The sequence below is a fragment of the Phasianus colchicus genome, chromosome 4 (assembly GCF_987193195.1).
Source record: "Phasianus colchicus chromosome 4, bPhaCol1.hap1.1, whole genome shotgun sequence".
NCBI classification, from domain to species: domain Eukaryota; kingdom Metazoa; phylum Chordata; class Aves; order Galliformes; family Phasianidae; genus Phasianus; species Phasianus colchicus.
In genome coordinates, this window is record NC_143439.1 from 27,055,170 (window position 1) to 27,081,082 (window position 25,913).

Consider the following 25,913-nt stretch of genomic DNA (forward strand, 5'->3'; position numbering starts at 1 on the left):
CCAGCTTTCAGCTCTGGGGACTTTTATGGGATATTAATTAGTAATTAGTCTTATTTGTCCCATGATACCCATGGTCACAGGATTCAGAGATGTAGCTGCCTGTTGTCCCTATATCCATCCCAGGGTGACTTTGGTGCTCTGTAATGTCAATCTAATTTTGCCTAGAGCAAAATCAAGATGTTCTCTGCCAGAGCTAATGGTAGTGATGTCCTATGTAACAAAATTGCTAGCTGTTTGCCTTGAATAAGTTCTTGTAGCATTTTACATAATTTGATTGCTATTGCTGAGGTCACACAATGCATTTACACAAGCTACTGTTGTATTGTTATAAAGATGCATTTTACAGACTGCTACAGGAGAGATGGAACAGGGAGTTGTAACAGGTTCAATGTTAAATAACATTAGCTATAATAGTTTGGTTAAAATTGCTTTTTACATCTATAACTGAAAAACATCAGCAAGAAACAGCACCCGAAGTGCAAGGCCCAAGTTGACTTGATGAAGTCACTGAAACAATTTTTTTTCACAATATTTTCTAGCACAATTTCCATAATACTTATACTCTGTTTAGGTTATGATTTCATTTTAACTTCCAGTGCCAAATTCAGTACAGTTTTGATGTACCAGAAAATGCATACTAAAATCTTTTCAGTGCTGAAATTACAACTCTGAAATGCTGGCTAGGGATAAACATAATAATCTTAAATGCCTTGGTTTTCTTATATTGAGACGACTCCTGCTGCTTCTTGAAGGACATTAGGAACACAAAAAATACCATTTCTGTAGAGCATTATGTAAGAATTCCGATGCCAGAAGGCTCTGGATGAACTTCAGACTTTTTTTTTTTTAAGCCATCATTTATTTAAAAAAAAAAAAATTAAAAAAAAAATTAATACTCTTTCAAGCATTAAAACTGGTGAATGATAATTGGTAGAAGTTTTATATTATTGATTCAGTAGACCAGCCACGCAAGTAAGAGTAAAATCTTTTGCAGATATGTGTCTAGAAGCTAGAAAGGAGGAATAGCATTACCAACCTGTAATCCCCAACTGTTTGATTCTTGTCTGAGAGGAAAATAAATGATATCTTTAAAACATTTAGTTTGCCCTGGTTCAAATGTGAGCTCTGCAAAAGCAAGGCACAATCTGAAGCTCCATATTTTCGAATTCATGCTCCTCATATCTTTATGGTTATAAATCTGATCCAGTTCTTGATAACAGGCAGCATTGCAAATGGAAAGGATTATGCATAGGATGTTTCCATTGTACCACACTATTTTATCACTGCCCCAGAAGCTTGCAAATAGGAGAATGGGAGTTATAGATTACAGGGCTTTGCAGTACAAGTGTACAGTTTTCTTTTAGCACATGCTGTCCAGGGAAGAATGAAAAGTGAAAACTAAGTTGCTTCAGAGCTATTGCAGCTCCAACTCCCTTTTATTGTGAGAAAGCCAGGCTAACTTCTCTTTTCCCACATGCAACAACCAATAGCCAGGCTGATTTCTGCTTTCCCAGGCTGATAAGTTATCACAGTTCCTTTGTTTAGTGCTTGATATGGTCCTCAGGATGACTTACTTTCTCAGATACCCAGCTGCACTTCTCAAGGAGGATCTCTGGGTTCCTGGGACAGCAATTCCCAGGTTCTGAGTTAGTTGCCTGGCAGATATCTTCTGTGAGCGATTTAGCAGACATCTGAAAGGGGGAAAAATAAATTGGTATTTTCTTTTTCCATTCTCACCAAAAATCTTTGAGACGTGAAAGCAGTTAGAGTTTGAGGACCCACCTTTCGATAGACCGGTTTCCACCTAGATCATCTGTGAAAGGCTCTGTTCCATTTCTGGAGCTTCACAGTGGCACAGAGCTCACTGTGACTGCAATGAACTCAACAGCTCCTGTGTTTCCATCAATTTCCATCTGTTTTTGGAATAGAAAGCAGTTGTTTAGTAGGTGTGTAGATGGTGGGTTGATGGTTGGACCTGGTGATCTTAGGGGAGTTTTCCAATCTGTATGTTTCTGTGACTGATTCTTGATGGCTGTAAGCAGGTCATGCTACTGTATAACATCCAGTTCCCTAAATGTGATCCGTAGTTCACTAATGCTAATATATGAAAAAGGAAAAAAAAAAAAAAAAAAAAAAGGAAAAAAAAAGAGGAATAGAGCTAAAAACTGAAGAAATAATGAAGAAAAAAGGGAATTTTTGTAGGTTTTGGACCGCTACCAAATCAAGTTCATTTCAAACCTATACTGAACCAAGTGTTCCTAGTTGTAACCCACTCATATTTCCACCCTGAAACACTAAAAAAACATTCTCTAACACATACTAGAGACTTTTAGAAAGAGGCAGCGTGGGATTTCAGTGAATAATATTGCATTAGCATGCTCTGAAGTATTTCCTTGCCAGTTCAGTTTCTTAAAGCATCTATTTCCTCATCTTTTAAGTTAAAGATACTGAGTTCGGAATCTGTGGTGCTGTCTCCAGTAGGTTTGTTTAAAATATGGTCCTCTTCTAACAATGTAACCTATGTGAACGGGACCAAAAGAAATTTGTAACAAGTTCTATGCAATTTTTACCCCTTGACTGTAGTGGGAATGGGGCTTGTTCTTCAAACTGCAACAGTAGCTCTTTTGTAAACTGTGTTATCCAGGAGTTTATAGGCAGTGCAGCAATTAGCTGATGCTGTGTACTTTCTGGTTATTTGAAGCTCACCAAAACTATCATCAGGCTGATAGTGAAGAAATCATCAGCCAGCAGTTCAGATGCCAGCATCTTCTCCCAGGTACCAGTGATAGGACGAAAAGTAACAGCCTCCAGTTGCACCAGGGGAGGTTCAAGTAGGAAACGTTTATTCTCAGGAGTGGTGATGCAGGGGCACAAGCTACCCAGGGAAGTGGTGAAGTCAACATCCTCGGGGGTGTCTGAGAACCCTGGAGATGTGTCACAGAGGGACAGGATTAGTGAGCATGATAGGGATCGGCTGGGGCTGGGCTTGGGGATCTTGGAGGTCTTTTCCATTGACTCTGTGATTCAGAGACAACATAAAGACTTGGGTATTTCTCTTCCAAGCACTTCAAGCAGCAAGTTTGGGTTTGTGATCGAGATGAAGCACAATCCGCAGTCGGGGGGTGAACAGACAGGCGCTCCCAAAAGGAGAGGAGAAAGGTTGGAGGAGAAAATCAGAGCTCCAGGCACGCGTGCAGTAACACCCTCCCTGCACCAGCCGAGCCGCCAGCCCGTGCCTTGCGGGAGCTGCTCGGATCCACCGCACCGAACGTGGCACCGCAGGGCCCCCGCGGCGCTGGCTGAGCGGGGCCGCAAGATGGCGCGGCGGGAGGAGAGGGGGCACAGCCCCGGCCACGGCGGCCCGTGGGTCCGACCGCTCCTCGCTGCCCTCCCCGGGGCCTCTCACGGGGCCGCCCGCCGCTCGCTGCCCGCCCCCTCCGCACCGCACGGACGGCGGCACCCAACTGGAGCTGCGCGCTGCGCTGCAGTCGGCGGATGGAGCGCGCTCTGCTTTGACTCATCGCCCACACACAGGTAAGGCAGACCTGTTGTTTGCATTCCGTCTCTACACCGTGCTCTCCTGCGCCTGGGTGCACCCCCCTCATCCCTTTCTCAGAGGTTTTAGACGCCTGCCAGAGCCTTCTTTGGAATGCGGTGACTGCCACTGCAGCATTTCCTATGGCAGACTGCTGGGTATGAGGACGATCTTCCCATAATCTTCATTTCTGCTTTATGCCTCGTAACAGTTTTATCTCCCTTAGATCTGCCTGCATGCTGAGCTTGGATCTTCAGTTGTGCCATAGGTCGCTCCTCAGAGATAACCGATGTGTTACCTCCATACGTGTGTTGTTTGAATTCTCCTCTGTAGCACGGATCCATCAGTGGTGAACTTCATGACGAGCTGAAGTGCCGGCTGCCAGGAGACACCAGGAAAACAGAGCAGAAGGTGAGTGGTACACCGTGTCACAGTGAGCACCGGAGCCGAGAGGAGCAGAGACTGCTTTGAGGAGAACTACATGTGAAACGTAAGTAATATTGTCTGATACTTCTGTTGTGACCTGTCAAAAACAGCAAACCCGGGCAGAACTGTGTTGGAAGTCTTAACAGGTTCATTGGGAGTCTGAGCAGGTGTTTAGGAACAGCAGCTCCGTGCGATGCTAAGACAGTGCAGCCCTAAGCTCATTTCTTCTTTCCAAGTGGAGATCTTTTTAGGTTTGAACTGCATCAAAGCTGTAAACTGGCACTGTCGTGGTCTGCAGATGGGATTTGTAGGCAGACACTGCTCTAAGACTCCTCTGACATATTGTGAGTTATTTGAATGCTGGACACCCAAATGCAATCTGCTAGGTTGTTCTTTTTTTTTATTTTCCCCTTCTTTTTTTCTCTCCAAATTATAAACATTAAATACAGTTTGCTCATCTTAAAGCAAATGATATGCCGAAGGGAAGAAGATTTATCACTTTGGAAACCCATGGAGAGTCTCTGGGTGCAGCAAATATTTGGAGAGAAGTGTCCCCACAGTATTCCAAACTCATTTTCCTGTCAGTAGATCTGACATCTGAAAAAGCACGTGAACCAAGTGGCCTATGTGATTTTTCTGTAGGGATCTCCTTTTGGACACAGCTGGAGACAGTCAGATCCTTGCTCTAATCAGTATGGCAGTTTACATTTCTGTTATTTATGCACATGCTTACAGAAAAAAATATCCTTTATGTGGGGTAGATGTGCACCCAGTGGTTGAGTTTGTGTAATCAGTGAGCTCAATGGAGAAAAGGAGCCGTAGTGTTTTCATGTACTAAATTTCATTCTTCAGCAATAGAGCACGAACTTCTCTTCCCATTTTTTTTATTCTTGTTTTGTCTGTATTGGGCTGAGAGGAGCTTGCACATTTTTTCAGCCAACAAAAAGAATTTTCTGCCTTTTGCTTTCTATCCACCAACCCACCACCCTTTCTTTTCCCTGTATCCCTCACTGTCAGGACTGAAAATGGTGAAGTCAATCAACTACTATAGTCAATTAAAATTTTGCTGCTAGTTAAATAGTATTCATTTCCTACCATTCAACAGAAATATTTTCCTTCTGGCCAGGCAACCAAGTAACACTGCAAATGTATTTTTGCACCTAGATCACTGGATAAAATGGGGAATGCATCAATGAAACCCAAACATCTGAGGCAGCCAGACAGACACATAGCAAACCTAGCTCTTGGTTGTGCTAGCAACTATAAGTTTCTAACAGACCCCGGTCTGGGCATCCACGTGACTGGACAAGTTGATGTGCTTTGCAGCAGGGTGCTTGAACTGGAAAAGGAGCTGAAAAGAAAAGATGAAGAGTTGCAAGAGGGTCAAAGTCTTGTTGCTGAGCTTCAGGAGCAGCTGTCTGTGCAGACTAAAGTCATAGCAGAACTCACCAAAGAACTTCAGAGCAAGTGCATACAACTGAACAAGCTGCAGGATGTTATTAACACCCAAGGAGAACACTCTCTTCAGCCTTCTCCATTTAGAGTGACTCCAAAGAATCAAGTCTCTGCTGACAGGAGGAAAGGAGCTAAGGAGGGTGTATCTGCAGAGCCAACAACACAGCTCTATGATTCTGGCAAACAAGCTAGGTTTTCCTTTGAAAAATCAAGAGTCCGAAAGGATTCCAGGTGAGCTCACCGCAGAATGGCTGTATGCTTGTGTTGCAAGGGTGTGATTTCTGCCCCAATTATATTGTCTCCTTATGAGAGATTGCAGTCAAATCAAATCACCCATCTTTTTTCCTGTATAGGCTTTGTCACTATGGTAGTTAGGTGCTAGCTAGATTTGTTTAACTTTTAGCAAAGAATCATCTGTGTCTCAGACTTCAGATTGATTTGTAGGTGGCCTCTGTATTTTATCTTTTAGCCTCTTCATTACTATCAACTGAACAGAAACTAAGTCTCAGGTCCAGGTTTGCCCACAGCTTACATTTGAAGCTCTGATCTGCAGCACTGATGGGCAGAAGACTGGATGCCATCACATAAGTTCAGAACCATGTTCTTGTGTTATGGATGGCCTTAGAAAGAGCAGATGGCCTCAGCTAGAGTGCAGTGAGGGCACGATTCCTAGCTGTGTACTAGCATTCTCATCCAGACTGGATGTGGCTCTGGGCAGCCTGGTCTAGTGGTTGGCAACCCTGCACATGGTAGAAGGGTTGAAACTAGATGATCACTGTGGTCCTTTTCAACCCAAGCCATTTTATGGCTCTATGATTCTATGATCACAGTGCCAACTCCCTGTTGCAAAATATGACAAGATATTTTGTACAGCATGATTATCCTATTAGTAACTTCCTCCTGCCTTCCAGCTTCTGACAGTCATTGTTTAGGAACATATTTGTACTTTTACCTCTCTGAATCCAATTACACTTCCAACCCCTGCAAAAGCCAAAAGAACCAGCAGCTGCAGCTCAACCTGGAGACAGTTCACACGCTGGTATCCTTAAGCATACCCTACAGTTTTACTTTGCAGTTTAGGCACATCCCAGATATGTGTCTGAACATGGTGATAACCAGAATCTGTGAACTTCAGCCAGCAGCTCAAGTGTCTCAGTTTTGTACATCTTCATGATTTGGGGGCACAAGTAATGCTGTAGACATAAACGCCATCTGGCTCAGTCAAGTTGTCATCCATTGTGTCCAGCTCTACATTCTATTTTCCCTCCCATTAATATTTTATAATCTGATTCAAAAATAATCATTGTTACTGGTCAGGCTCCCAAAGATTTGTAACAATTTAAAATATACTGTTCCTGCATTTATTCTGAGCTTTACGGTCCTGGAAACAACTGTTTTAATATTCACTGCAACAGCACTAAGAACAGACCACTGTCCTCTCTCCTCTCCACTGTTTCCAGCTCTCCTGCTGTTCTCTTTACTTCCCTTATATTCCCTTCTGTTCAACACCTCCCAGTTTCCTTCATTTGCACTTCAAATTTTATTGGAATTTTCATCTTCTGTGATGGCCACTAAACTTTCATTTGCCTGCTAACTATTGCCCTGAGTACAATTTTAGAGTGAAGCTGAATTCATTGTTTGTTTCATTATCAAGTAAGCTAGTAAGTGTTTCAATTTTGCCACTGTAATTATCATTAGAGAGTTTGCCATTAGAGAGCTGGTCATGTGTTCTTTATAAAAGTTGCTTTTTAGTTTGTAGTGAGAAACAGAGTTAAAAAAAAAAAAAAAAAAAAAAGCAGAACACAATAATTTTGGATGTGCAACATAAACATCACCTTTTAAAGCTAGCTATTACTTGGACATTGACATAAGTCAGAGAAGACAAATAAAAAAAAAATTATTACTTCTTGGGTATCCTAAGTATTCAATAGATCATGCCAGAGATTAAATTACTTCTTCTTACATTATTAAGCTTAAATCCAACTTCATATTTTAGCAATTGTTCTTAAATTACCAAGAAATCTTCCATAATTATTCATTTTCCTGCTCTAACTCTTGGTAGGACAAAAGGCAATATACCTGGGTTTTACTTGAAAGTGCAGGAGCATGCTCCAGCAGTTAGGGAGACAATTAAATAGCTGAATGTGAATTGTATTAATGGTGCTATAGCAATAGTGTTGTGTTGTGTTTTGTTTTGTTTTGTTTTTTTTAACATTTCCTTTGTACTAATGCTGTACAAACTCATTGCATAGTTCTCTGCTATTTATTGAACTCCCAGTGGGAATACCCCATTGGGAGTATTTCAATACAGATGCTTTAATGAAAGCTCTAGAAGCTTCAGATGATTCCTCACCTATAGACTATGAATGCATACTCTCCTATATATGCAGTCCCCTGAGCTAGATGGATAAATCCATCCCAGCTTCTAAAAATGAATGTGTTCTTTAAGGGAGATGGGGTATTAAAAAGTTTTAGCAAAGGTCTGTAGAATTTATCCCTTGAGAGTGATATTTGAAAGCTGATTACATTCCAGCTATCTTTCAGTCTGAAAAGAATTCAACTTCTTACAATTTGCACAGCATTGCTAATTTAAATGTCTGATGACCTGTGGTGTTTCTTCTCCACTTCTGTGTGTCCCTTCACAGCGTGCTACCATGATCAGTAGCATTTAAGCTGCTGATGTAAACTTTTTCCTCATTACAGTCTCAGGATTGTGACCTAACTGCTACTAGTCGTTATTAGTTGGAAAGCAAAATTATTATTATTTGGCACTTAAAAAGTACTTTTACTTTCAGCCATTTCCAGCAAATGTCCAAAATCTCTCATTGCTAATAGAAAGCCAGGTGGAGAGAAAGCACTGTTCCCTGACACACATGCTCTTAGCAAATCACCAAACTGGGGTGGGTGTGGGGGAACTGAAAAAAAACCAGTCAGCGATGATGTATTGTGCTGGATGTATATGAAATGAGCGAACAACTGAGTCAAGAGCCTGAGGCATGGCTGTGAAGCTTTTAGGTCCTCACTGTACTTTCTGAAAGCAGCACTGTCCTCTGTTTTGTATTTCTGGGAGCTTTAGTGCTTGTTCTTAAGTATCATTTCATGAGCCATTACTGCATTTTATTGTGGTGTAATGTGCATGATGCAGGCCAGGGTAAATGAAATAAGCAAAGCCATTTTTAGTTGGAAACAAAGTTAGAGGCTCTATTCCAATAACCCTATTGTCTTCAGAAAAAGCCATATTATGATCCCTGTTTCTAAGCAATCTTTACCATAACTACTTCATTTTATTTTCTTTCTTCTTGTCATTACCATTACAGACTTACAGACATTATGTGGCGAGTTACGTGGTAAATGTACTTTCTTTTCATTCCCCATTTCCATGACAGTTCATCGCTGATTTCCCTCAGGAAACTTAGTACTTTTCCTGGTTTTGATGACTGATTTGCATTGTTTATACAAATACAAATAAGAGGGGTTCGCTTGTAGAAAGCCATGAGGGTGCTGGTTTTGTTGGGCAGCTTGTCTACACATGCTGAATAGGAACAAGGGGACTTGAAGACATAATGTCACTTTCACTAGCAGTAAAAGAGAACTGTTCGTTTGGTCCATAAAGGCTTTCAGTGCAGCATTTGCTTAATTGCTTTTGTTTCTGGCATGGATTCAAGACACTATGCGGCATTTAGAGGAAGCCCTTGACCCAGAGTAATCAGAATGCATGGATTGCTCAGTGTGTACACAGAGCCAGCTCTGTCCCAGCTGGTTAGTCACTAGTAGTCAATTCAGGTAATGTTGATTTTCTGACGTTCTCTCCTTAAAATTCGCTTCTTCCACCAGCAGAGCAAACACACTGTTCCTTGTCCTTGCAATCATTTTTAATCAACATTTCCTACTGCGGGAAGTGATGCAGAGACACTGTCAGGAAATATGAGCCAAGAATCAACCAGGACACAGTCTCACAAGGTCCAAATGGATGAAACAGCAGGATGGTGATAACAACAACCATCAGCAACCCCAATCAAAAAGATATCGGTCAGGCCCAAGTCCTAGCCAGGATACATGACCACAGTACTTACAGTGTGGTGCCCAAATTCCTACAAAAGAAAAAAAATCAAGAACAATGATGGCACTTCTTATGGGATTCATTTAAGTTACAAGGATTGTTATGTACATCCGTGATACTGATCGTGTTGTCAGTGTTAGAAATTAGAGGAAACATTTTGAGAAGAATGAATGCCTGATGAGTAATGTAACCCAGCTGGGCTTGATCTATCAAACTTTGCTTTTCATTGAAAACAGTGAGAAGAAGCTCATCACAGATGCCCTGAATAAAAATCAGTTCTTGAAGAGACTGGAGCCTCAGCAGATCCGAGAGATGGTGGAATGTATGTACGAGAGGACTTTCCAGCAGGGGAGCTATGTCATCAGACAAGGAGAGCCAGGCAATCACATTTTTGTCCTCAAAGGTGAGTACTGCTTGCTTGTGCAATGTATAACTGCCAGAATCAGGGAAGCAATTTAGAAATCTTTGCAGGAGATAGCAACATTGTTATTTGTACTCATACTGGCCCCACTGACATCAATGTATGTTTCATCTGTGACTTTTGTTTCTTTTTTAATAGAAATAGAATTACAAGAATTAATAAGAATTAGAGTTCATGCTGCACAGGGTACAGGAACATACTTAAAGAAAAGAATTGAACTTAAAGAGTTCAGGTTCGTGAAGATCTCCAGAGGAGGGCAACTACTAATTCTAATTAGAAATGGAAAGTTTAGTGTGAAAAATGGATGGTAGCTGTGCTTGGAAAGAAAAGATGAGGTGTGGAGAGGGAAAGAGGCAGGATTTGTGCAAACAGAATTTCTCCTGACACAGTAGAGCTTTACTTAGGGACCAGTAGATACATTGAAAAGTAGAGGTCCAAGCTTTCAGGATGGGTTTTTTGGGGGCCATAATCTGTGAAGAAATTCAGACTACCTTTTACTTATGATAGATTGATGGTAAGGCTCAGGACCAATTTATCTAAGGACAAAGTAACTTGCTTCTCATCTTTCTGCCCTGTCCCTTACAGTTTGCACATACACACAAATGTGTTTGCAAGAACAAACAAGTCTCATGAGGAATTTCCTCTTTCATCACTGTTTAATTTGCATTTGTCTAAAACACATGAGGCTATCTCAACCACTGCAGACTGTTTTGTTGGAACAGAAGTTTATCTCATTGGGGTTTGGAATGACTCTTCTCCATAGCCTATTCATGGCGCTGAAAAGTTTCTCAACTCTCCTTCCCTTCCACATCCAAATTGTACATTAGCAACACATCCAAAAGAGAAAGAAATCACTCAGATGGTTTGTACCCATGTTTCAAGACAGTGTCCCTATCCTTGCTTGACTTGAGAATGATGAAGCCAGAAATGCATTAATTTTTCTTCATTTCACTATGTGCAATAGAGCTCGGATTTAATTCATGCTAACCTGATGATTTTTGACAGAGGGCAGACTGGAAGTCTTCCAGCAGAATAAACTGCTTTCCTCCATACCTGTGTGGACAGCCTTTGGTGAACTGGCCATTTTATACAACTGCACACGGACGGCTTCTGTGAAAGGTACGTAACGTTTCTTACAGAGACATTGCTCAAAAAGAAGTCAGTAGGTTGAACTGTGAGATTCTTGCTGTATCTTGATTGTATCTTATCTTCGAAGTTGTCATTTAATAGATGTCAGCATCTCCTAAGTACCTCCTAAGTATGGTAAGCTCATGTTTCCTTCCAGTTTGTTCTTCCTGGGCAGTTGAACAATCCTCTGTCACTAATGTTTTTATCTCTATTATGACCTTTGATAAATGATCATGCATCTCCAAAATATGCTTTTTAACCAAATCTGTACCAGATTAACAACTAAGGAAGGGTTATGTTTCAATGTAGAATGATTTAGTTGCAGCAGTGATCATTAACTCTGAGTTAATTAACATTAACTCATTAACACTGATTTTGAAGTGATTTCAGAACCACGTGCTGTTCTCTTTTTAATAAAGCAGAAAAAGCCTAATTTGAGAAGAAATAAAACTTAAAGGAATTAGTTGCTTTTGTATTTCTTTTAGTTCCATATCATTCAGTAAGTTACGAGTCTCACCAAGGTTCATTTGTGTATGGCATTCAGGAGAAGATTGAGTTTGATAACAGTGAGGTAGTGGGAGAGATGGTATTTCTCAGGGAGACATTCTGCTTCTCCAAGACAAATATTGACTCTTCCTTTGAGTTTACTGCCTGACCACCATAGAGCTCAGCGTTGCTGTGATATAAGTATCCATCTTCTTGTATAAGACTGGATAGTAACCCATTCAGTATCCCTGGATTTCTTTTCTAGCCTGCCATCTTAATTCTGTGACAGAGCAGTAAGCGAACAAATGTAGTTTTAATTCCCCATCCCCGTTATTCCACTCTCCACTATCCTGCAAAAATAACTCATGTGGCAGCTTATTTCTTTTCTTGTCTGAGTCTGCAGGAACCTTGAACCATCAGTAAGTATGAAGAGTTCGTGTGTGCTTAAAAAAGGAGCAAAGGCACTAAAACAAGAAGTTGTTTGCTTTAAAAACTTCTGCTCTTTCTTCCTGTACCTAGTATAAGCACTTAATCATTGCTGGCTCTGTAGATGGAGTAACCTTCTGTCATCTGTTTCTTTGTGGCTGCCTGATAAATAGAACAGTGTCCATAATGTGATTATTTTTCATCCTAGCATTTGAATGTTTCCTACTTTTCGTATTTGCCTTCTGTATAGCATTAGCATTGTAAAGTAATGGTTCAGCATAGTAAGATGTCATGCTATTTGAAACCTTTGTTAACATTAATTGGTTTTGAGATAGGATGAGAATTGTCCAATAGTTGAACAGAAAGGGTATATGAATAGCTAAAATCTCTCCAGAAGCTCACTCCTCCCCACTAGCTTTCTCGTGTTTCTTGTATTGGAGGAAGAGCATCACTTGTGGTGGCTCAGTGCCACCACTGAGCACAAGTAGTAAGTCCGTATATGAAAACTCCTTTATACTACAGAAGGAAAACTGCTTTTATTTTTCATTTTACTTGTTTTAAAGCAAATTAAATAGAAACACAACATTTTGCTCAAAAAAATTAAAAGTGCAATAGGCTCTATTGTGTCAATGGTTGAACGCAGAGGCCACTCAATAGTTTCCATCTTTGATGATGGATCTTGTGCTTACTTTCATATTTTGATTACATTTCTAAAGGCAATCAGAAATCTGTAAGGTTTGTTTTTATTACCTTTTATTCCCATAGAGAATGGGAAGAAATATGTGAAGATTATAGGATGACATGAAATTCCATGTATTTCTTTACCTGTAGTATTCCTATCTTATTGTGTATCTCAAAATCAATTATACATTGTCTCAATTAGAGATAGGTCCAAACCATAGTATGCAGTACTATCTAGCTGCTATCAAATCGTTAGGAATTATTATGGATTTTTCTGTATTTTTTTTTTTTTTTGTCTGTTTATCTTTGTTTTGTTTTCTTAAAGCAATCACCAACGTTAAAACATGGGCACTGGACAGAGAAGTGTTTCAAAACATCATGAGAGTGACAGCACAGACAAGACAAGAACAGTACAGAAACTTTCTTAGAAGGTAAATATCATGCATTTGAGTTTCTGAGCACTGGCTTGGGCTCTGCGGTAGGATGCACAATAACATTGTGCTTAATGACATTAAGAGCACCTTAATGCCTTTGCATTAGGCACTCAATAACCTGAATACTGATCTCTTTCAATATTCTTTAGGATTCACGGAATCATTTTGTTCATTTTAATTGCCTTTATCCTGTATTGCATTAGGAAGTAGCAAGACCTGCATGACAAAATGAATATTTTTAAGTAATTGAACAAATGTATAGGAAGGCTACATTGGCTTGAAGACAAAACAATGTATTAAATAAAGAAAGTTAATGAAATCCTCTGACTAGAAGTTAATTTTGCTGCTGGTGCAGATTAAATAATATATTCCTCATCTCTTGGAGACTTAAATATGAGAATTATGTAGCTCTCTTTATGAACTCTTTTCTACATATAGTACTGGGAAAACTGTAGAGGAGTGGAGTATTTTTCCCTCCTGTAGGGTACTTAGGGATAAATGGTGCTTTTTTCTGCAGAAAAGCATGCTTTGAGTTTCCAAACCATAATTAACTGATTTCATCTTTTCCTTTTCTTTAACTTTTTTTCTCTAAGCGTGGCCATTCTGATATTGTTTCAAACAGAGATCTCAGGCCTGACACTGCATAGAATGTATTTTTGTGTATTTTTTTCTTGCCTCCATCTTCGATTTTTGTAAGTGTTCCTGTTTGAGGCCAGTGGTTGGAGAACTACTTTCCATCCTAACTTCCACAAGCTAGAGTTCTCAGGACAAGAGGTTTTCTCACTCATAGCAGCAGGTTCACTAAGTCATTACTGAGGCTGAATTTTCTTTTAATGGCTGTAAATGTAATATTGTATTTTTTACCTTTGTCTGATTTTGTGGTCTGTAATGCATTTGGAAATACATAATTGGATTATTGTAATTTCTTGGTTTTAAATGGATGGGTCCTGAATGACTGAATTTTGAATTTAGAGCTTTTTCCCCAATCAAAATACAAAGTTGATTTACAAACTGATGAATGTTTGCCACGTTTCTCGAATTGTGCAGGTTTTGCTTATCTAAAAAGTAAGATAAGAGCGCTTCAACCTTCTAGATAGTGCATATTGTATATTGTGCATTTGGTAAAAAGAAGAACCAGCTTAGGTAGTTATAAATTGTGTTTGTGATAATTATTTGGATGAGAATAAGTCATAGCATTTATCATAATATATACATATATATTTTTTTGCTTTACATTTCTATTTTTGTTTTTGTTTTTTGGTAGTGTGTCCCTCTTAAAAAACTTACCAGAAGATAAGTTGACCAAAATCATGGACTGCCTGGAGGTGGTAAGATACCGTTAGATTTATCCAAACAGTGCTTAGTAAGCTTTAAAAATAGTGAAGGATGAAAAAGTAGAAATAAATACATAAATAATAGGAAAGCTTTTCTGTTTTTTAACATGGGAATGTTTTTGGATTGGTCAGAGTGGGATTCCAGGTTGGCAACAAATAACAGCAGTGCTAATACATTTGATGAAGCTGCATTTGGATGTGTTACAGATAGGCCACCATGCCAATTTTACATAGTAGAATGTCTGCATATTATAATGGGATGTGACTTGTGTTGTTCATAGGAAAGTAGACATCAGTAGCACATTCAGATATATTAAGAACTCTGCAAATAATCAGATTTTTCAAAGAGACTGATGACATATCGAGCAATGTGGTCTCTTCTTTTCCTCCCATCAGGAGTACTATGACAAAGGAGATTATGTTATTCGGGAAGGAGAAGAAGGAAATACCTTCTTTATAATAGCAAAAGGAAAGGTAAGATATAATAAAACAAACTAATTATGTATACAAACACTTTTATTAGTAAAGATTAACAGAGGACTCTAGAGAATCAAAGCTGGAGAATTTAATCAATAAACTGCCAGGAGATGATGTTAGTTTTCCAAAGCATGTCTGCAACTGCAGATGTTTGCTGGTATGGCTGAGTTGAGTTTAGTTGGTTTGGGTTTTTTATGATTGTAGTCAGCAGTATGAGTTGTCTCCAGTTTTGATAGTACATTATGAAAAAGCCCTTGAGGAACTTCTTATTAATGTGAGAGTGTTGCTTCCAACAAACCTTTCCTGAAGACCTGAAGGAGACCATTTTGCAGTCCAGACACCTGTAGGAGCTGTGTATTACATATTCATTAAATTTATGCCTTGATTTTGCGAATCACAGAACTAAATTGAAACAGTGAAACGCTTTTTGAGAATAAATTTTCTGCCTTTATTTTTTAAAACAGGGTGGATGTTAAAAAATGTGAAGTGTTACAAATGTTAAAATTCTTTCATAAATTCTCTGGTCTTATTTATTTGTAAAGGTGGAAAATGTTAGTTGCTGTTCTACAGGCTGCTTATCTGAGAAGACAAGCTCATATGATATCTGCCCACTTTGAGAAACTGAAGTATTTTTCAGTGTTGTTTTTTTTTTTTTTTTTTTTTTTTTAGGGGGATTTATTTATTTTATTCCATTTTAAAAGATGTGAGGAGAAAATGTTGGAGAATGGGAAATAATAAATACATTAATTTTTGCCATTTCTTAGCAAAATCTGGGAGGGACTGCAGGATGTTTGATGGATGGATTTAAGTTTTGAGAGGAAGTGGAAATTATATTTATTTGTAACTTACTGCAGTATCTTTGAGTTTTAGGTGTTTATGAAATAAATAAGCCATGGGATGCTTTGACTTCTATCTTCCTAAATTTTTGTTCCTGTGCTTTCCAGGTAAAGGTTACCCAGAGTACTGCAGATCACTCACAGCCTCAGCTGATTAAAAATCTGCATAAAGGAGATTACTTTGGAGAAAAGGCCCTCATTAGGTTAGTTCGCACTGATTCCTGATGTATCATATTTTAAGAGATCTGTCACTGTGTGCCAGGTTATACATATCATGATTGTTTCAAATATAATCCTTGTTTTAATTGTAGTGTCAGCCAAGGAAAGCAATGGCTGAATTTGTCATAACTTTTTGGTCTTTGCAGAAACAACTTTGACACTTACTCTGCCTCTTACCTTTGGTTTTCCCTATAAAAAGCAAATGCTGGTCTTCTCTGTATTTTTGCTTATATTCCAGTAAAAGCAGTAATGAGAATTTGTTGCTACAACCTCTGGATGACTACTAGCATGGATAAGCTCAATGATTACTGGAAAGAATCTCTCTTTTTGTAAAAGTGCCCATGATAGTAAGAAAAAGAGAAAAGGAGTATAGAGAGTACATGACCTACTGGCCATGTACCTTTTTCCAGGAACATGTTTTCAGACTTCGATGTGTTCTCAGAAGGCCTTCATTTATTGTATCTGGACTTTACTGATACTGCTGTTTTTCACGATGTTACAACCAATCTTTGGTAGAGTAGTTGAGGTTTTGCTTCTGGGGTTCTTTTCCTGGTAGAAATTATGTGTTGGATTTGCCTAAGGAAGTTCCTGTGATCACTAATTTGATTTTAAGCCTGATAGATAGTGCTTGTAATAAATAAATTTTTAAAAACCTAAGCATTAGAGAACTACTTTGTGCTCAGTACCTCAAGCGCTCCCTTACTTTAACTTCTTTTCTCTGCACTTTGTTGGCCTTCAGGGAGGTTGTAACACTCCTATCTAACAGGTTACATTAAGACCTTGTAAGGTCTTTGTTTTTAGCAACAAATTTGATGGGTAAATTTACATAGGATGTAGAATACTTTATACCAGGCTTTTCTATAAGGTGACAAATATGGAAAATGTACAATAAACTCCCAAATACATATTGACATAAAACAGCCAATGAAAAGTTGGTCCGAGAGAAGAAAACTGTACTTTTTTTTAGAGTTCTAGATTATTGTGTTGTTTCTTATGTGGGAAGTCAGTGTTTAATTTGGCAACAAACACTACTGTAAGTAATTTTAAGCTGCCTAAATGTAAAAGTAATTATCTCTTACCAAGACCTATACTGATAGGGAATTGCAGTATTTTCACAGAGTCTACTAAAGAGCAACAACTAAAAAGATGATTAAGGCACTTACAAAACACTCAAATCATACTAGCTTAGTTTCTGGGCGTCTTTATGGTCTTTTCTATGAATATTTATTTGGATGATTGAATTGAGAATGGTGTGGGGAATATTTTGTCTCTGAGAGTTACCTCTGACATGAGTAGCAAATCTGTTGCAATGCTATTTACATATCTTCCTAATTTTGAGAAGGTTGCTAAAGAGAATCAAGATCCAAACCACACTCAAATGAGAATATATTCTTTGCTAGATGGTCATAATGATTAGTAACATACTAGAGCAGTTCATTCGGTTCAGCAATATTAACCCGAATACAGCCTGTGGAGGCCTTCTAGGAGTTTCACCTAGAGCAACAGTGATCCTTCAAGAGTAAGTACAGTGTAGTATACTTTAAGTATTTTGACTTTCTTCTGAATTTTTCTAATTTCTGTCAATTCTTAGTGATGATGTCAGATCAGCAAACGTTATTGCGGATGAATATGACGTGGAGTGCCTCGTTATAGATAGAGAGTAAGTATTGTGCTGTGCCTTAAGGAGAGACTTGCATTCTTTTTCAGTTGATCAGCAATAAGAGGTGACTACAGTGTAGGCACAATCATAGTGTTACGGGAATACTGGGTGGGTGATTATGCTTTTGGTGCACTGATTTGTAGTTATGCTTTAGTCAGGCACCTGATGAAAAGAGGTTTGATGGAAAGCATAGGAGCGCAGAAGCTTAAGAGCAGTTTATTCCTTTCTTTCTCTCCTTCTGCTGATGATGTTTCACATTAAGTACTGTTCGTTGGCTCAGGGAACAACAAAAAGCCCATGCATATCCTTGTTTAGGGGATATTCATTTGTCAAGGGGACCATGCAGCCAAATTGCTGATTTTGTCCAGCAGAGGCCAGCTGCATGCTTCCTAAAGCGGAAAGAAAAAGGAACAGTTAGAGGATGTAAGGAAGAGAATTAGCAGAAATAACCCAACTTTCTCGGCGTTCCTTCTCTGAATTATTTCAGTGTAACAGGAAATGGTCTGAGGAGACTGGGCACTCTGATCCCCTACACTCTGACAAACCAGGTTTGATATTTCAGTGGGTTAGCACCTAGTCAAAGCTCTGAAAATGTATACCAGCTAAGCAACAGTACTTAAAACCCCGATGCAGCAAGGATTTTGGTTTCTCCCTCTTCTCCTAATATGTATGGTAGTTTATGCTGTTTCCTTGTTGTTTTTAGGACATTTAATCAAACTGTTGGAACCTATGAGGAGTTACAAACCTACCTTGAAGGTTATGTGGCTAACCTGGCCCGGGCTGATGAAAAGCGACATGCCAAGTAAGTCAGATCCCTTGTTTGATGTATTATTAATAGATAATCACAAAAAGATGGGGATTCATCAGTAAAATCATGGATGGTGGTTGATGGAAATCATTTGGGAATGATTGGAATCACTTGAATAAAACTGTCTGGGTATGCTTATGGAGTCCAATGACTTTTCTGAAAATTAGAACACAGAGAATCTCAGTACATTTACTTGCAACCAGGTGCTCACTCTGTCCAAGAAAACTGAACACAGAGAAGCAGTGAAATTGTGCTCATGTGATGTACTTTTCTTTTGCATTCTCATGATGAGTTCCTTGACCGCTAAAGCCACTAAAGGTCAGCTTCAGCTTCTTGAAGGTGTTAATAGAACCACATAATTGTGGTTCTATTGTGGTGGCTACACAGCCCTGCAGAAACTTTTTCTCCAATGTAGTGCCCAAAGTTTATCGTCTGGCTCCTTCACTGGGGACCTCATCATGGATCAGCTATGGTTAAAACTACCATTGTTAGTACTTGATTAGTTTCAGAAGGATTCACTTTCAATTTACTTTTAAACCATGTCCAGAAAGAAAGTGTTCTGCACAGAATAAATGAAGACAACTTTAGGGAGTAGGAAGGATTTTCTTTTCCGTTTTTTTTCTTTTTTCCTCTATTTTCCATTTCCTCTTTATAGGAGTATTAGAGTCCTATGACATGTTTTGCTGGCAAGGAAATCACTAACCTGTGGTAATTGTCTTAATGCAGAAGAAGATCCTTCTGTGGACAGTCAACCAAAGAAGTGTCTTTGGAGATGATACAGCTGAAGGAAAAAGTAGCCCAGTTCCCTTCTTCCCCATTCCAGAATTTAGAAGTTGTCACAACTCTCGGTGTTGGTGGGTTCGGAAGGGTTGAGCTTGTAAGAGTTTGTTTTAAACATATTTACATAGTTCTCAGTCTTAAATCAAATCTTTGTTATAGTTAAGCCATTAATTGCTTTATTCTGAGCCATGCTTTGCAAACCAGATTTCCACACTGGTTGACTGCTAGTTTGGAAATTCTACAGCATCACCTGGAAAATAAACAAAAATTAAATTTTCAGCCAGCTGTAAATGGCTACTACTTTGAATTTCTGGGAGCCTTGTTTTAACTTCCCTCTTTTTTTTTTTTTTTTTTTTTTTTTTTTCACATTTTGGATAGTATTTCAGTGTAGTGTGAAATCACTTTTAAACATTCTTCACAAACAGACTCTGTGTTTTGTTAATTTGTGTTGTACTGGTGTTCAGTGATTTTAAATTGAAATTAGGGCTCATTGGGGTAAAGTAGTTGCAGGATACATAATCTATTCAAACCGATGCTGTTTGGTGTATGTAAAATGGGTGAAGAGAACGTTTCATTTTTCAAATAGAGTAACTGTGCAGAAAATCTGAAATCTCCCCTTTGCTACAGTCATCAGTTTCAATACTGTACTGTGTTGAAAGAGACAGGCTTATCTATTGAGAACAGATGGGCAAATCTTTTTTTCTTTATCTCGTATGTACTCATTATTTTTATTCACAGGTTAAGGTAAAAAATGAGAACGTGGCTTTTGCTATGAAGTGTATAAAGAAGAAACATGTAGTGGACACCAAACAACAAGAGCATATATACTCTGAAAAGAAAATCCTTGAGCAGATATGTTCTCCTTTCATTGTGAAGTAAGTTGACTATAAGATTTCCTTGAATCCGGCCCACTGGTCAGCATTAAGAATGAAGTTTTTGGGATAAATGAGTGCTGGAGAAAAGGCGTTGCGGATCTTGCATTTTATTTGGCACATCCTAAATAGCTGCTGTTTGCCTCCACAGACTGTATCGCACATTTAAAGATAGTAAGTATGTGTACATGCTGCTGGAGGCTTGCCTTGGCGGGGAGTTGTGGAGCTTGCTGAGAGACCGGTAAGCTTCATATATAAATAGAGAGGGATGTGTGGAATATGGGGAGGGACTGAGTGAAGTTTGTTCTGAAATAAGACACTGCATTATCAGGTAACTAGCAGCAGAGCAGTTTTGGAAAAATCATCAAAAATATATGACCTGGAGTAATTCATTTATACAAGCATGCAAATGCAGATGCTGCAAGGAAGTTAGGAGAGATTGTCTCTCCTGGCTTTTTATTCATATACAGAGATATAAAATCCAATGTCAGCATGGGACAACCAAGTCAGGCAAGAAATACAATCATAACTTTGTTGAAGGTACTTCTGTATAACAATACTATTGTCCTAACGCAATGCGTGATTCATGTTGCACTTGGAAGTGCAGTCCTTCAGGGAGGGAACACAAGTGATCTTGTTTCCTTTTGTTTAACATTTAAATGTTAATTAATTAAGTTAAATGTTAAATGTTAATTAATTAAATGTTTAACATTTAAGGCAAAATTGTTAGAGAGAGGTTTTGCTCTGTAATACCACGTGGCTTTTTTTCTTCGTTCTCAATTTTTTCTTTTGAACTGTGTTGTCATTTGGCTCTGTTATTATTCAGTGGCTACATTTCGCTGTCAGTTGATATTATTATGTATTTGAAGCCTGTCTAGACATTTTTATTTGCAGTGGGAGATGACGTATCAATGGAAATATTCAAAACAGGATATGTGACATACAAGATCCAATGATTCAAAGACTGTCCCATGAAAAGATACATTTTCAACCACAAGTGACATTCTGAATGCTAATGAAAAAGAAGTTGTTAGCATTCTGGGTGTTACGTGTTATCTGGTTAATGAGTGAGGTATTTTTAGAAGTTAATTTTGTCTGCATGGATAATGATTTTCTTTCAGAGGCAGCTTTGATGAACCCACTACAAAGTTCTGTGTTGGATGTGTGACAGAGGCTTTGGACTATCTACATCACATAGAAATTGTCTATAGAGACTTGAAGCCAGAAAACTTAATTTTGGACGCTGAAGGATATATAAAATTGGTAAGATGCAGTGTTATCTTGTTCTTGTTGTACCTCTGTGCTGTTAATGTAAAGACAGAATCCACATTTCCCAGGTTCAGCCTCAAGCAGTCACATTATTTCAGTCGAGAGGGAACACAACGAACAGCTCCTACCTGATTGGACTGACATTAAAAGTAGAAGTACAGTGCTCTTTAGAGAGCTTCAGACATCTGTTTAGAAGATTACAAGCAACCCACCCTTTCCTGTGGGTTGTAAATCTGGTGTTCTCAAGAAAAGCATGGGTTGTTCTACCCAGAAGGAAAATCATTTGGGAAATTACTCAGGAGAATAAATGGGATTATCCTATAGCATTCAGTTATCCAGTAGAACTACTTCTTTCTCCTTCAAAATAACATAGTAATTGCTTAGCTATAAACTGCTGACTGTGAGATCTCTGCAGGAGGTGTGGAAGCAATGAAAACCCTAAAGCTTCCCAGTAATCTCTTCGTTATGCAGCATCTATTGGTTTTGATCAGGTTGATTTTGGATTTGCAAAAAAGATCGGATCAGGGCAGAAAACCTGGACGTTCTGTGGAACCCCTGAGTATGTTGCTCCAGAAGTCATTCTGAGTAAGGGCCATGACTTCAGTGTGGATTTTTGGTCCCTTGGGATTCTTGTGTATGAACTCCTTACTGGCAGGTAAGCGCCCCCTACTCCAAGTTTTTACTCTGTTCATTTTCTTTTTAAGAAGGTTGTTTTTAAAATAAACACCTTGTTGTTCTTCCCAGAGTAAATAGGAATGACTTGCAAAATGATATGTCTTCTTGTCTCTTATGCACACGTGATCATGCAGTACCCCTGATTCCTACAGGCAGTTTCTCAGTTTCACACCTTTCTGGCATTTCAAACAGGCTGAAACGCAGGCTGTCAAAGCAGAAAAATGGTTGTTTTCTTTTCCGTATTCTCAAATATTTGCTCTGAGCCATTCCATACAACAATGTTCTTTCTTTTTCCAGCCCACCATTCTCTGGGGCTGATCAGATGACAACATATAATTTGATTCTAAAAGGCATTGAAAAACTGGATTTTCCTAGAACAATAACAAGGCGGCCTGAGGATTTGATCCGCAGACTCTGCAGGTAGGAGTGATGCTTTGTGACAGAGCCTGGGTATAGACAGGTTCAACTATTTAAGATAAAGATCAGACTGCTAAGTTCCTTTCAACTTCATTTAGCTACTCCCCACAGTACTGTGACGTGGTCGTGGTTTCCTGGAACATTTTACCATACTCAGAAGAAAGGAGCAGGGAGCAACATTTCTTTATGTCTCTCGATGTAACTACATTTTGTATGCAAGCTTCTTCCCTGCAGAACTGTTTGGTGCAAGCAGTTAGGACATATAAATGCTCTTACCCAAAAATAAGAATGTTTTTTCAACCCTTATGCTTCTTTTTTTTCTTTTTTTTTTTTAAGGCAGAACCCGACAGAAAGATTAGGCAATCTGAGGAATGGGATTAATGACATTAAGAAGCACAGGTAACTGAAAGAGGCTGCCAAGAAGAAAAATTCCTTCTCAATTTGAAAATACATTTAATATTTTAGAGCTCAGTTCAGGACCTTGCAAGGCTTCAGGCACTTCCAGGGAGTTTGCAAAAGAGATATCTCTATGCATATTTGCTAGTGCAGCAGGCAACATTATAAACAAAAAATCAGCTAGAAACAGCCTGGTTACTGTTTTGTTTGTTTGTTTGTCACAGGTTAGTGACATCAAAGTTGGATTAGGTTAATTAATGAGAAGTCAATGCCAGTAGAATTCATGTCTGCCCTTTTAGACCTCCTGACTCTTTGATCTAAAACCAAACAGTTGCTCTTTAAGAGCAGGAGTTAAGGGTGTTAGCTTTATATCCTCTTCCTTTTAATGAAGAAAGTCCACAGTGGATTAGACATTTCCTTCTTTTTCTTTTCAGCTGAGTGATTTCTAAGCCCTGCAGTTTGTGCCTGAGAAAAGAAGTGCTTTGACTCTTCTACCATTTTGTCATGTCCTTAAAAGGAGGCTGAATTCCTCAGGGCATGCACATCTTTGCATGGCTGTACTTATGACAGTCCTCAAGTTTCCTCCTTCTCACAACCTTGTGGTCACGTGGGCAGTTGTCACGTAAAGTGGTTTAGAACCCTTGCTTGCATGTGTTTAAGTTTTTAACAATATCATGCTTCTAACAGAAGCTAACAGGCTTTTTTTTTTTTTTTTTCTCGGTCTGTCTGTCTATCATCTCCCATTTCTTTTTAATCAGGTGGTTGAATGGTTTTAACTGGGATGGTCTGAAATTGAGGAAATTAGCATCACCTTTAAAAAGAGAGGTATTGCCTTTGGTTTTCAGTTTCATAAGGCTTAACTAACATAATTGTGAAGCATTTCTCTGCAAAGAAACAACAGAGGACAAGTGCAAAATTTCCTAGAGATGGACATGCGTTATTATAGCTCTCCAGTTCACTGAAAATTGAAGGAAGAAAGGATACATCCAGGCAACACGTAACTTAAATTCAGTTTGATAAATGAAATGCTATTCTGCCTGTGTATTTTACATTAGATTTTTATCATTATTAGAATAAACGGTGATGATTCATTGATGAACAGTGAAAAAATGTACTTTCTGAGATGGGCGCATTATTAAGATGCACTGTTCACATCACGGTGCGCAATACAAACTTGTGTATTTTATGCTATTACAGCACATCATTGAATAAGATTCCTGCTTTAAATGGCCCATTTATCTTTGATGTGATATGAAAATAGATTGAGTGTAGACACTCTGAAACTCACTTTGGGCTAAACTTAATAATTCTGGGATCTACTATGAGAAGTTTCCTCATGAGCGTAGATGCAATCTTAAACAAACTTAAATCAAAGATGTACCTAGTGTGGGCCCAGTCTTATTAACTTTAGGGAGCTTTGGGTGATATCTAGGATTTTGTAGGATTTGGAGAGTGTTTTTGTATCAGGAGGCTAATGGCCTTACGCTGTTGTACAAGGTAATTGCTGTTACTTTAGCTTTTAAAGAATAGAGAATTTCATCCACTGAAAGAAAGGAACCATATCATGTTGGCCTTTCATTCCTACATTGTAGCAATACAAATGATGTCTAATGAATAGAGAGCATTTCAAAAATTAACTTCTGAAATAACCATCTGTTTGTGTTTTTAATGCCGTAGTTATCTGGACCAACTGATTACAGCTACTTTGACAGCTATCCACCTGAAGAGGGAATGCCTCCAGATGAACTTTCTGGTTGGGACAAGGATTTCTGACACTTTTTTCTTCCAGGACATCTATAGAGACTCATGGGCATCAGTTCTAAACCTGTTCTTGTGTTTCTTGCTTAAAACCAAAGTACATGATGTTGTTGAAAAATGTTGTGTTCCCTGGAGAATAGAAGATGGTACAGCAACCAGAACTTGTTTGGATGTTGCACCAAATTCTGTGTGCATCTCCTTATAACAAAAGCATGCAGATGCAACCTGAATATTTTTGATACACAATATCTCTATGAGCATTTTCTGACACTACGGATGGGATGTATGGTTTTGCCATTGGGAATTTCACTAGCACATGTTTTGATTACCACGTCTTTATTTTGAACAGAGAGAATGAAGATTATGGGCCCGTAACTTTGTGGAATTTGTCAATACCTGACACTACAGGCATTTATTTTTCCTTTTATAATGAGTCTACTGTGCATTTTGCTCTTTCCAGTAATGGGCAGTCCTGCATTGATCCGGAAGCATGTAGAAGACTTTTTCTACAAGACTGATTTGATTTGATGCTGCAGCTTAAAGGTTATCAGTGTGGAAACTGTCTCTCTATCAGTTTAGTTCGGCACCAGGTTGAGTTTGTCAAACAGGGTACAATGGGTCAAATGGAAATCCAGCAGGGAACTAGGTAAATGCATAATAGATTTTTCCTGGAAAAGCAGACTCTGGTATAACTGCTTCAAAGAACTACGTCTGCATCTTAAAATGTTGTGCTTTCATGTAGCGTGAAGCTAAAATAGATAGACAGAAAGTATTTATCTTGCAAGAAGAAATATGTAAGTACAGAATCATATTTTGTCCTTCAAATATATGTTCAATTATATTTTTCTTTCATTGGTATTTTGCTGTAATTATGAAATTTGCTGAAACATTGATGCTAAAACTCACTCATTTTGATGTCCCACTTGCTATCACTAGATATGGATACATGTAGGTAGTAGGCATAAATGAAAAAAGGACAGCTGCTGACTTGGCATTTCTCAGTGAACTAGTATCGCAGACGAGTTTTACAATCTCCTTGCAGGTTTTCAGGACATGATCGGGCAGAGACTTGAGCAGCTCGATCTGGGCTCAGTGTTGACCCTTCTCTGAGTTGGAGTGGAGAACTCCCATGGCCCTGTGAACCCAGGAATTAATTTTCACAGTCAGCTATTTGCATAATTACAATATATCATGACACTTTTCCCCATATGAGTTTGTAGATGCTTAATTTTTGTCACTCAACGTCTATATTATTAGAACAAAAGGAGTTCTTTTGAAATGTTGATTGGAGATAAATGCAGTTGGGTGTCAAGTGCTCATGAATTAAACATAAAACTCTCTTGCACCCTGCTACGAGGGC

At 38.7% G+C, this 25,913-nt stretch overlaps 1 protein-coding gene across 5 annotated transcripts; it reads left to right on the forward strand.

The window, feature by feature from the left end:
• Positions 1–899: 899 nt before the first annotated feature.
• PRKG2 (protein kinase cGMP-dependent 2) lies at positions 900–25,859 on the forward strand. Of its 5 annotated transcripts, none has more exons than XM_090138963.1 (20): positions 900–3,534; positions 3,869–3,946; positions 5,126–5,647; positions 9,713–9,879; positions 10,903–11,016; positions 12,944–13,049; positions 14,317–14,380; positions 14,783–14,860; positions 15,808–15,902; positions 17,510–17,578; positions 18,282–18,380; positions 19,113–19,263; positions 19,905–20,041; positions 20,190–20,279; positions 21,160–21,301; positions 21,799–21,962; positions 22,280–22,402; positions 22,736–22,798; positions 23,554–23,620; positions 24,473–25,859. In XM_090138963.1, the coding sequence occupies exons 3-20, from the start codon at positions 5,139–5,141 to the stop codon at positions 24,566–24,568; spliced, it is 2,334 nt and encodes a 777-aa protein (XP_089995089.1). In that variant the 5' UTR covers positions 900–3,534; positions 3,869–3,946; positions 5,126–5,138; the 3' UTR covers positions 24,569–25,859. The 5 variants fall into 5 exon arrangements, with proteins under 5 accessions (XP_089995089.1, XP_031452508.1, XP_031452509.1 ...); XM_031596648.2 differs by having other exon boundaries at positions 901–3,534; positions 3,762–4,025; XM_031596649.2 differs by having other exon boundaries at positions 901–3,534; positions 3,762–3,946.
• Positions 25,860–25,913: the final 54 nt, after the last annotated feature.